General features: G+C 34.3%; 1 protein-coding gene across 1 annotated transcript; it reads right to left on the bottom strand.

Moving 5' to 3' along the window:
• Positions 1-12,751: 12,751 nt before the first annotated feature.
• Positions 12,752-13,388, bottom strand: LOC120579342 (kunitz type trypsin inhibitor 104). Its single transcript, XM_039831321.1, has one exon. The coding sequence runs from the start codon at positions 13,361-13,363 to the stop codon at positions 12,752-12,754; it is 612 nt and encodes a 203-aa protein (XP_039687255.1). The 5' UTR covers positions 13,364-13,388.

The following is a 13,388-nucleotide window of genomic DNA, read 5'->3' as shown; positions in this document are numbered from 1 at the left end:
AGAGGATGTAGATATATTGTGATTTTGCTGTTCGTTGCCATGCAAGGTATTTATATATAGGACTGATCATGTTACGTACCATGCTTTGCATAGATTAATTGTTGAGTATATGAATAAAAGTCTAATTAATTAATAACATGAATTTATTCTCTATTCTTTGCATGTACCTTCATGGCCTAATACATCTATTAAGACAAAATATGAATTACTTTTCTATTATGATAGGTAGCGTGTGAAGGATATACACTTAACTTGTGTTCTTTCTATGTATCGGGAAATTTTGTACAGATGCAAAATTTCAAAAGGAAAATGGTGAATATTTCTATTGTTAAAATCGTCCAATGAAATATGTATAGCAGCAAAAGTGTTCAATAAACCAAAAACATATACTCTCTCTACCTTATGTCCAAAAACATATACTCCACAAAGGGGAATTGATGAAACCGTATCAATCAAACTCTACAAAATGCTTAATTTTCCTTTACCAAAAAAAATCTTCATTTTATTATTATTTATTTCTTTACTGCTTGACTTAGCTTCTCCACCCCGAAAAGAGAAAATCTATAACAATACAAAGTTATTGAAAATATATAATTCTTATAATTTTCAATAACACCAGGTGGTAGGGGCTTGAACTCCTTAGGCATGTGATTAGGGGTTCGAATTCTGGTTCATACGTATAGAAAAAAATTGGATGAGAGGAGAGAACTTATATTGTATTTCACACATGTTCTCCGACATAAATTAGTTACTGCTAAGTGGCAGTGGAAAAAAAATCAAACACTCATAAAGAAAACTCATAAGCAACTAATGAAACTCATAAACGAACGCAAATCTTCATCATACAAACCTAAAAACTCATATTTTGTTGAAAAAGTATTGTAAAAGAGTAGGATACTATTTTGACAATTTATAACAGAAAGAGTTTAATCGAACACAACTGCGTTGGCCTGATGGTATTTGGTCTCGGAGTGTGTTCATCTTCAAGGACTTAGATTCGATTCTCCCTGCTACTAATTTGGGTGGGATAATTTAGATCCTTCAGACAAATTAAAGAGTTAAATCAAGAAGGAAAAAATAAAAGATGAAAGTGTTAAATAAAATTAAGTTAAAAGACGAATTGTGAAAATTTACCATAAATATATGCTACATAATTCAAGGGTATGGATCAAGTTCGATTATTTTACCTTAGTTTCTTGACTCTTTCCAATAAATATCTTTGTCAAACAAATTATCAAAATTGATTTTTACTATGCCCTTTGGCATTCAGAAAAAAATAATCATTGCATTGCCATAATTCTAGTAAATTCATGGGGATCTTCCTGCGATAGTTATAATTTCCTCAGGATTTAACTGTGACAACCGCTTTGCTGCGGAATTACCTGCGACATTTACTGCGGAATATATTCACAGGAAACATTCACGGGCAGGGTAACTCCCACAACTTTGACCAATGCTATCCTGCGGATATGTTTTACTTTTCCTGCAGTTCTAAAATTCTAAGGAAACAATTATCCATAAAGGTTATACCTGGGAACCTAAATTCTTGGCAACATCTGCAGGAAACGGGTTTTCTGCGAAAATTTCACCAAACTCCGCAGGAAAATTGAGAGTTTCTTGTAGTGGTAGTGTTTTGCTATCTTCTTAGTAGTGCACAACATAAACTATTGGCATTTGTACCATTTCTAAAACATCATCTTTTATTTACATCCTTCCAACTTGCATGTGAATTAGTAATATAATCAATTTAAACTAAGAATGTATCACATGTATTAGTTATGGTGGCATTTGGCATGAAAAAGTATACGAGTTTTTCATCATCGGTCATTTGGTGTTAACCATTTTTTTTAAGGCTAAAAATGCATTAAAAAAAGCAGGAGTGGGCCTGCACCCTATTACAAATGAGAGTCTAAAAATAGAGACCAAAATGTCTGTGATAAAAGAAAAGGGTGAGAAGCATAGATGGCAAACCATCTATTCTACTGCCACTTACTTCAATTCCCTAGCTAAACAATAAAACTAGCCTATCTCTATCAAGGAAAGGCAAAACAAAAGTATGTGGAGAAGTGGTGTGTTCTCCTGATAGACCTATATAGTGGAGCTGCTCCACATTCCTACTAGCATGCATCAACTTCTGCTTATTGTGATCCTAACACTTTAAAATGGAACTCTTCTGTGGGTGGTAATTTTACAAACAAGCTTGCCTATGCTGTTCTGGTTGGTTTAGCTTCTTTGAGACTTCTAGTTCTTTTTTTCTTGCATTGCCTTCCAATAAGAACACTTCATGGGTTAACAGCAGTAATATTTTGCTTCTTGGTCAACCACTTATCTTGCGGCGCAATACCACTTATACTTGTTGGAGGGATTAAACCATCCAAGATAAGTTTAAAACGCGTCTTGGTACCATATATCGGAAAATAGTCACTCTTATGATTTTTGAACTCATTAATAAGTGCATGACGAACCAAAGCATGACTATCCTCGTCCATTTCCAAGTGCCTAGCTCTGACCTAGAATCCACAATTACCATCCCTCTTAACATTCACAATGTCTTCAATGTAAGGTCTCATGATCATTGGAATTTGTGAAATGTATGATATATTCAAATAAGGTTTGGGAGTAGGCGTTGAAGCTTGTGAATTGGAGCAAGCTCCAAGACTAGCACCTTTACTCTTTGGAACATTACTCTTAGCTTGTGAGCATTGACTATCAGGATTTTGAGAAACAATAGTATCCCAACTAGAGGGGATTCAACCCGTGGAACTCGTTTTCGGTGTAGACTTCGCCCTTTTAGGTGCTCTCTTGGTTACCACTTTTCTCGGAGGTGGATTCAACATTGTGTCCTCCAGAAATACGAGTTTCCGCAACTTTTCTTTGATGTGTAGTTTCAGCTTGTAAGGGGCCCTCTTGAGACGTTCTTGAATGGCGTTCCATTCCTCCATAACGGAAAAATATGCATCAACCTCTTCTCCAATTACCCTTAACCTTTGCCAATGAAGGTGTATTTCATCCAAAAGAATAGACAATTTTTTCTTTCTCTTCTCAGCAATAATACAAGCACAAGGCAACCCGTATGTGTCATTTTCACACAACCACAATCTCCTTTAGCAAAGCCGAATGTCCTAGAGCGTTGTAATTCTTCATGGATAAAACCCAAAGCGGCTCTAGAGACATACCCCTCCAACTCAGAGAATAATTTGTCTTTTTTGTATTTGTGTAGCATGACAGTTATGCTCCTCCCAAAACTTCCTTGTATCTCACCTAATTGGTTTTTCAACATTTAGTCAATTTCATCCCAACATGATGCCAAATCTCACACACTACTCCTCAAATATCTTTTCAATTGTGCATTAGTTGATTCAACAATGTTGGTGGTTCTATACCCTAGATGCAAGAATTTATTCGTCCATGCCCTCTTAAAATGCTTTTTAACGGGCAAAACTGTGGTTTCAACATATTTAACAAACAATGGAAATGGTTCACATACCTCCTATTATGCACTTGCATATGAATCCTCCGTAGGAGAGTTAACCACTTCTCTCCAAGCCCTCATTATTTTCTTAACAAGATCAAAATGTTTCTCATCATTTGCTTCCTTCACATCTTTGTCAACAAATTTTGCATCCGTAGGCTTCGCTTTGACTCTACAATTCGTGATGGACTTAGCTTTGACATTCTTCTCAATATGAAAATAGCAAAGTATATGGTCTGTTTCAAGGAGAACATTGGCAGCGACATTCATCAAAGCGGTGTCCCTATCAGTTACAACCACCTTAGGCATGTTGAGTTTTGAGGTCAAAACACCAACCAACATCTCAAGTACCCAAGTAAATTTATTCTCTTGTTCAAAGGAAAGAAAGGCAAATGCAACCGAATACGTCATTTTGGTAGAGGTAACACCAACGATCTCAAATGACGACATTCGGTAGGTATTGATTTTGTATGTGGAGTCCATGACATAAACAATGGGAAAAGTGTAAAGAATATTAATTGACTCCGGATGAGCAAAAAATAAGTCTTCAAGAGTGATTTCCTCACTATTTTATCTTGTGAAATAGACGTATTTATGCTTCTCCAAATTTGAAATCAAGTATTGCATCTCTGTCTTGTCCTCTCTTTTCCCCTTGCACCATCTAGTTCACACATTGTAACTTGCTTGATGATTGTCACACTTTCTTTGTTTTTTTCCTTCAAATCCGTGAGAATATTCCTAGGCGCCGCCAAAATCTCTACCATGTCAATAACTCATGGTTAACTTTGGCGCCAACTCATGGTTGTGAATTCCACAAAGCATTTCAATCCACCAATCTTGTGTATTCTTCTTAAAGAAGCATTTCAACCTAAACGGACATTCACAATTCTTAGGTGGCTTGTATTCACCACTCCTTTCACATTGCATCGTCAAGTATGGCCTTATTTATTTATTTTTTATTTTTTATTTTGGTCAAGTAGCCTAGTGGCTAGAGCTCACACAATTTAATTGTGGAGAAGTGGAGTGTCCGAGGTTCGAACCCCGACTCCTGCAAATAATATGCAATATCCCTACCAACTGAGCTAAGCTCACGGGGATAAGTATGGCCTTATTAAACTATATTTATCCATAGAAATAGTAAATCCAGCCCTTACCGCTTGTCGACGAACCCAACCAAGTAATTCTTCTAGATCTCTCCATCTTTCATTTGTTGTAAAAAATGACCGGTAGGTACTGGTTTTCGTTTTCCTTGGTTGTGACCAGTGTGAGCTTTAAAGGAAATTTTCACTTTAAACTTCACATCTTTGGTTGGTTTGACATCGCCGGATGATACGTCGGAACCTACTCCTACGCCGAAAGCTTAAATTTTGTCCGGTTTCGGTTCAACGCCATCATCCGCCATATTTTCAACGATATCACTCTATCTTTATTGAATAAAAAAATAACATGGAAAAAATAAATAAATAACTTGTGCAGCAAGCAAACAAAGGAAAAAAGTGGCGCAAAAATTAAAAAACCGAGCATCCAGTAGTGATAACTTTAGTGTTAACTTTCTGCTTGAGTTAACTCACGCAACCCATACAACTAGCGTGAGCTAACTCACGGTAAGCCCTATCATCAACTTCAAAAAATGACGAACCAACCAGAAAAAACCAGGAAAAACAGATGAGTTTTGATAGGTGAGTGAAGCAATTTTTATTGGGTAAAGAGCAGAATTCTTGGTGCTTTCATTGAGAGTTGGATCACGGAAAGAGCTACCTATAGGCTGATTTCGGGTGTTCTACTGAATATTGATAGGTGAGTGAAGCTGTCAAAAAGGAAAGGGATACTATCAGGTTAGTGCCGATAGAGTGAAAACTATCGTGGACGTCGACTCTTAAAGAGTGTGACAATGTTAGGAGTCCCACATCGAGTAGATCAAAGTGCTTGATGTGATACTTAAGCCATGAGGTTCTCCCAACTAGGGTTGAGCTCTCTCCTTATGGGCTTAAGTCCTAACAAAACCCTTATGTTTTGTTTTAAAGAACACTTTTTAGATGGTTTGCTGAACCAATTTAGAGTTCTCTCTTAGGGATGAAACCAGAAATTAACTTTAGGGTGGATAAAATTTGAAAGTATAATCAAGTACGGAAAAAATAAATTTTCAAATACACAATATATGCAAGAAATTAACATTTACTTCTGAGGTTTTCATCGTCGTTGTTTCATGGAGTTAAAATCATCGATTATAACATTTGAGGTAAGTACTTTAGCTCATATAAATCATTTACATCAATATTAATGATCAATTTGCTATGTGATATGTCCTACACTTCAAAAGTCTTTACTTCAAAAGTCATTCTTTTAAATTTCTAGACTACAAAAGTCATTGACAATTACTTTGATGTATTGCAGAAGGAAATTTCCTTTGACAATGCCTACTAAGAAGTGAAGAGTATCAACCAACGTGAGAAATAGAGAATTATATGTAGTATGATAACTTTGACCTTACACAAATTTAGACTATTCTATTTTAATTTTAATTTTTTAGTTTTTTATAAAAGAAAATTGGAGGAAGAAGAAATTGTTTTAATAATAGTGACACTAAAGTCTTTATTACATTTCTCTAAGGTGGAATTTGAACTATATCCTTTAAACTAACAAAATCAAGCCCTAACCACTTAGCTGACAACATAATAAAGTTTTATATTAGCAATGCATGGTTTTTAAACTGAATTAATAATATTGAATTTATTTTTCCCTAAAAAAATATTGAATTTATATCGGGAAATGTTAGGGAGTGCTTTGTTAACGAGGATACTCTTTAAGCATTTCAAAATAATTGTTTTTTTAAAAAGTCAAATATTTCAATTTTTAATACATTGAATACACGTGTTTTATAAATACATACCATTTATGGTTCATAAAAAGTGTCACATGGACACTTGTTAACATTTCACTATCTATACACCGGGTTTTTAAGTGGATCCAAACCAATTTTGGACCAATTTACAATTTTAAACTATTTTTCTAACAATTGTTTGGCTTATCAAACTAGAACTATAGAGTGGATTGGTTCACATAGTTTAGGGAACCCTGAATGTTGCACCCTAAAGACTAAGCTCATGCAGTGTAAAACTTTATTACACAATCATCCAATCAGATTACAAATATGATATCACTTTATCTGATGAAATGAAATCTAACAAAATGAAGTCATTATAAAAGAAATACACCATTAACACATAGACGACTTTAAAACCTACTTCTATTAATAAGGTGAACTATTATGAGAATAGTCTTCTTTAGATATTTCTTGAGGGAGATTTCTCTCTCTAGCTAGGTCTATATATATTTCCATCCATTCCGCACGCATTTCACGAATATATGCTCTAGCTTCTACAAATTATGTTAAAGATGGCTTATTCTAAAAAGCTTATCTTGAGTCTATCTTTGCTATTTATGCTTCTCTTTTCAATAAAATTGGCAACAGCAAAGCACTTCTGGAATCGTAAAGCACGTAAGTGACCTTGCATCCTTACAACAAATAATTAAAACCTTAAAATTGTTCTAATTTTTTTGATGTAGCAATAAATAAATAAGTAAATAAATAAAAGTATTTATATTTCCACACCTTAAATATCCAACCACGCATTTAATATATTTCATTTTCATTCTATATGAGTGTACAAAAATAATTTAGTATAACGTATGAGTCCATCATTATTCAATCAGTTCTTGAATCGTTTATTTCATTAGTTTATTTTATTTATAAATTTATGCATTACTATTACTAACTCATTCCACTATACTGTCGTTTTTTTTTCTTTTGTTTTTTTAACTTAGATGGAAGCTTCCTTTACGTTACTGATGATGTAGCACATGGCCACAATTATGTTCCTCTTCATGGATGATCGGGAACTTACCAATTATGCTTAGCAAACCAATGGGAGGTTGGGTCAGAGAGCAGGTTGGATGTCGTGGGAAATTAAAGGCTTGTTCTGGATTAGCAAAAATAATTAGTATATGTTGTTTTGTTTAATGTGGACCTATGGATAATATTGATTATATAAATTTATAAATAATCAAATTTACATGTAATGAATTAAAAAATTAACAGCAACCAGCATGCTTTGGCTAGCAAATAGACTACAAGAAACTTGACACTCAATGACAGCAAAAAACCGTAGGTAAATGTCGTTTAGTCGTAGGCGTAGCACGAAAAACCTATACCTACGGCAGTTTTTTTGCTAGTCAATACTATGGTTTTACCTATGGAACTTTTATGTCACTATTGGTTATAGTTACGGAAATGTTGTTCATAGAACAAACTATTTTTGTCTTAGATGCTTGCCGTAGGTACAGAGCCTACTGAGACCTGATAAATAGTTTTACCTACGACCGTATAAGTAACCGGAAATAATATGCTTTATATGCAACTTTTTCTTATCATATTTTTACAATAAATTAAGTAAATGAACTTATGAAACAATAAAATTAACCTTCCATTATAGGTTTAGTTGATTCTGGTCCTTTAACTTAATTTTTTTTTCACAATGATTCCATAACAAAATAACATCTCAAAATTGGTCCCTTATGTATTCTGTCACTACCTATTTTGGTCATCTTCGTTAGTTTTTAACCCTAAATATCTAAAGATATTATTTCTATAGACATCTCCTTTGGTCCTTCTCTAGTTAATCCTAATCTTAAATTCACCTTCACTTTAAAGGTAATATTTCTAAAGACACCTATATATACCACCCTCACCTAAGAATCACTTCTTTATTTTTAACTTAATAAGGCCTTTTCCTCACAATTATTATTAATACCTTTCGCATCATCAATTCTCTTAAATGACCTCGCCTTATTCCTTGTTTCTTTAATCTTGCACTCCTTTATTCAACGATTATCTTAACCTCATTATTTTATTTTATTTTTAAACAAAGAGAAATATTATTATTACTTTAAGAGAATAACCTTTAATACACTTAAATAAACTTCCCTCGCCTAAGAATATTGTTACGAGACCCCAATTGTCACTTTTGAAACTAATTTAATGAAGGAAAGTGAGGTTTCAAAGTCTAGAAGGGTGTACGACCGTGCTCCCTCGCTGCCTGATCTTGCGCCTCCAAAACAATAAGAAAAAGAAAATATGGCAAAAACATGTGCACAGATCGTGCCTATAAGGCGCACGACCGTGCGTGCTCGACAAATATCAGAAATCGCAGATTTTCTACGATTTCACCATAGGGCGACTTCCCGATCTCTGTTTTCAACCCTATATTGTTGACATTGATGTAAGGAAACAACTAAATATTTTCACTACATTATGACTTGAAAGAAGTTTTGAATACTTCTTATTTATAACAAGAAAATGAAAATCAATTTTTTTCCTTTAAAGTTTCCTTCTGATCTGCACTTCCCGAGGCCTTAGATGCGTGTCTCTTTTATACATTACAGTGGTACTATTTTGGACATTGTTGGCGCCTCGTTTGTAAGTCTTTCATTTGCCTATAACAAAATTCAAATGATAACCCCCCTCACAAATGGCCTTCACGGTATGAAGTCAGAGGGGAATAATTGGTGTGTGTCTGTTCATGTGTCAGAACTAAGAATCCCTATTAAGTAAATTCAAATGTAAACTCCTCACAAACCCACTATTTTCCTAGATGTAATTATTTCAGTTTATGATATGTAGAAAAGATGTTATTATGGTTCATTGTCATATGTAGCTTCATGATTTGTATTGTGTAGATCAAGAGAGGGTACATGTGTTATCTCAAGGTATGATTTGTTTTTTTAGGTAATAACTGAAATAAGGATAAATACTAAGGCCTCAAATCCCTCAAGTTTAATTGTGTTGCTTTATGGTTGCTATATGAATGACTTAGATTCAAGATTATTGTATCATTTTATTTTCTAGGCAGCAAAGGCAGCTTTGCAAAGTGAGAATTTTTCATTATCTAATTTATTTTCATCTTTTTATTCTTTAACATGATTTATTTTCCATTTAAAATGAATTACAATATTAATTATCATGAGAAGTACATGGCCATTAGGGTTTAGATTGATCTTGTTTTTCCTACAAGGTGCTCTGAGTCTCCATCCTTATGAACACAAGGTTGTATTGCAAAGCTTTGATCATGTACTTTGTTCTCATTACTTTTCTTGTTTTTTCAATGTAGTGATTAAAAAAAATGGTAGGTTGTTAATGGCCTAGATGCTATTGAAGTTTTCCATCGCAAGCTAATTATAAGTATTGAGTTGGACGACATACATTGAGGGCAACCTCGGATTTGGTCTTCAACCTACTGATTATATGTATTTTGTGAAATGCAATCAAGGCGGATGCTTCTCTAAGGGTGAACTAAAGGGTTTTCAAGTGAGCTGTAACATTTGATCCTTCCCCTATTTGTAAAATCAATTGATTTGAGCTTTTGATTTGTGTTGAGTGCATATATGAAATAAGTTATTTCTGGTTTAGGGTGTGTATGTTTAATTTAACCTCATTATTTGATTTGGCGTGAAATGATATTGTAGATATAATTGATATATAATTGGGCATCTTTAATAATGCATATATCTTGTTTCACTTTTAATTTAATCTTTTAAACATTTTTATGATTTCATATTCAAGTATCGACAAGGAGAAGTCTCCTGGAATACAACCCCCCTAAGACTGAAGTGTGCAGTCCAACATTTATAACTTATTTTCAAATATCTATTAGTGTAAACCTTTGAGAAATTGCGCCTTTTTTTGGTCTGCTCTAGTGTAATACTACATCAACTGTAGTTTTTGTTTTTGTTATTGTTATTGAGAAAGAGTTTGTTGTAAAAAATAAAGATGGAGTTTTAGGAGAAAAAAAAGTAGTTGTGGTTAGTTTTAAGTTATTGGATTGATTGATAATGTCATTGTTGTTTGACACAACCCACAAACTTGTTCAGTTGGTTCTACGAGGATTACTAGAATTTGCGTTGCTTATATTTCACAATTCAAGTTATGTTTTTATCAATAGGTCTTGAAGGGGAAAGTTACTGCAGGGTTCGAAATATTTTTTTTTCAAAATATATTACCTATTGCAACGATTTAAAACCGCCGCCTATAAGTTGAGGTACGCGCACCTTTATGCAACACTTCAAATCGTTGCCTTAGGAGAAACAAAAAATCGTCCCCTATTCCCTCTAGTTTAGGCGATGCTTCTTAAAATTGTGCCCAAAGAGCAAGAAAAGCGTCCCCTTTGACAATAGGCGACGCTCGTATAGAAGACACCTGAAAAGCGTCCCCTATACTCTTAGGCAACGATTTATAGTGTTCTGGCAACGATTTCGAACTGTTGCTAGAGAGGATAAATGTTGTAGTGTAGTTGTTGGTGGTTCACTTTTGTATAGAATAGATCTGCAATTGAATGGTTGAAATCATTTCAAAACGTCCTCTCTAGTATGTAGCCTCACACCACCGGTGGTGCGATCAAATCTGTTGATTTTGACACCACCCGCAAACCCAGATGGGTCAGTTACCCTTATGGAATTGTTTCAAGCCGAGTCATCTCTTTTACCTGGGTCAATTTTTTGTTCTAGGTGCTGTATCAGAGTATTGGTTTAGTTCAATTTTGTTTTTTCTTTTTGTTTGTTGGATTTTGGTTTGATTTCACGAGTTAGGTTACTGGTTTGTCTTCAAGATCTAGAGGTAGTTTGATGTTTAGGTATCGTGAACCGTCATTGACGTGCTAGTTCATTCCACCGTTGTACTCCACTATGAATTTCTTGTTGTTGTTATGGTTTCTGTACATGATTAGGTTGATTTGAGATTGTTTAGCTTGGATCCGGGATTTATGGATTTGAGTGTTTGTTTGAAAGAGTGTTCTCTATGTGATATGGGTTTCAAGTTACTTCGAGCTTCTCATGCTTGCTGCTACAGTTTTTGTGAGCTATTGGTTGTGGATCATCTACAATAATTGTAGTCAGGTTCACTCTCCAAACTTCATGTCCTATAATCATTAATTAACACATGCATGATGTTTTTATACAATCTGGTTTGACCTTGTACGTGGGTTTGTTGGGTTATACTGGTATTCACGGTCAGGAGCGGATCTACTCAAAGATACTGTGGGGCTAAAGCCCCACATCCAACTTCTCTATTTTCTTAATTATAAATAAAGTACTAGTCATTTTGGTTCCTGAATGTATAACGAATAATCACAATAGCTTCAATGTATTAAAATTCTAAAATAGTTCCTGATATTATGCATTTTGTTAGTCAGAGTAGTCTATTAAATGAAAATAAGTAAGTATACTGAACAACTAATATGGCAATGATAACGAAGTATTCTAATATTAAGGATTATTTTGACTAAGGAATTGTACAATCAGAGACAATTTAAAATCTTATACATTGAAAGATTATTTTAGCCCCACATGTAACAAATGTCTAGATCCGCCCCTCTTCGCGGTGGATGTTTCTCTTGAGTTATGTATTTTACAAGTTTAGGGTTGTTTGACCATCAACATTGGAGTTGTTCCACTTTTGTGCTGTTAATGAATATATTGGGTCAAGTTCTTTATCCCAAAGTCTTCGTATTTTTTTTTTTATTTGAGAAATAATATTTGTAAAACATTTTTGTGGCAATATTTTGACAACTTTCTCCTATATTAACATTGTGCTTTAATTCTCTCTTTTTATTGTTTGTCAATAAATAGAGAAATAAAAGTCATCACAAATGATTGTATACAAACATCACTACTTTTTTTTTTTTTTAATATATTTTCAATTTTACTTCGATAATATCATCATCATCATAATTGTCATCAGGAGTTAGGACAACAAAACTTCTTTAATAAACAAAGAAGATACATAACAGTTCAAAGCTTTATTGTATATATATTTGAATCAATCAACCAGAATCCTTTCTCTAGTTCAATTGATTGTAACGATAGCTTCACATATACTCCCTCCGTTTCATAATACTTGTCCATTTTAGAGAATAATTTTGTTTCAAAATACTTGTCACTTTCAAGTTTCAATGCAACATTAATTATTGACTTGTCAATAATACCCTTGCATATTTATTGTAGAGAGAGAAAAAAGTAAAATGAAATAATAAATGATTAAGGGTATTATAGAAAACACACATATATTTTCATCAAAAATAACAAAATTTATTTGGTTTTTTGGTTAGTGCAATTTCACCAAAATGGACATGTATTTTGAAACGGAGGGAGTATATGTTTATTAACCTTACATTTAGAGCAACAAAGAAAACTGCACCACATAAAGAAACTTCACCATTGTACTAATAATCATTCTTTCTGGAACACAACTGGAAGGGCACCACCATCAAGGGCCAAAAGAATCTTGCCATTCTCACGAATAACACCAACAGTCCCACATTGAACCTTACAACTAGGGCACGCCTCTGTAGGGCACCATTGAATGTTATAGTTACCACCAGTTTGGGTCTGCACAATCCTAAAAAAGTTACCATGTGATCCTGCAACATTATCTCTTCCGGTAACAATCAGCCTCCTTCCACTCGTTGCGTCCTTCTCACCCAACCTCCAATCTGTCGACTGCCCACAACCTGTGAAACCTTGGAATGTTACTCTCAAGTCTCTGTTAAGCCTCACATCATCATCATCATCATCATGACGAGGAGCGAAAGGAGTGAATTTCACAGCCATTCCAAGTGTCCCTTCACTGTTCCCAAGACCAACGTGCAAAGGGCATGGCCCATTTCTGGTGACCAAAATGGAACCTCCTCCATTGCCTGTGATAGCAGGCCTGATGAAGTATTCCTCATCGTCCTCAACGGGTTCGCCACTTGTGTCTATGACAATTTGTGCTACTGATGTTGTGATCATAAAGAGCCACACATGAGCAATGATGAATATGGTGAGGGGTCTGATTGACATGGTTGTTAATTAATTATTATGAATT

Source organism: Medicago truncatula, chromosome 3 (genome assembly GCF_003473485.1).
Source record: "Medicago truncatula cultivar Jemalong A17 chromosome 3, MtrunA17r5.0-ANR, whole genome shotgun sequence".
Lineage (NCBI taxonomy): Eukaryota > Viridiplantae > Streptophyta > Magnoliopsida > Fabales > Fabaceae > Medicago > Medicago truncatula.
Note: the sequence above shows the minus strand (reverse complement) of the source record. Positions and strands in the feature narration are given on the sequence as shown.

Excerpts from the sequence above, each read along its gene's own strand:
- LOC120579342 (XM_039831321.1), bottom strand. The coding sequence starts at position 13,363 with ATGTCAATCAGACCCCTCACCATATTCATCATTGCTCATGTGTGGCTC.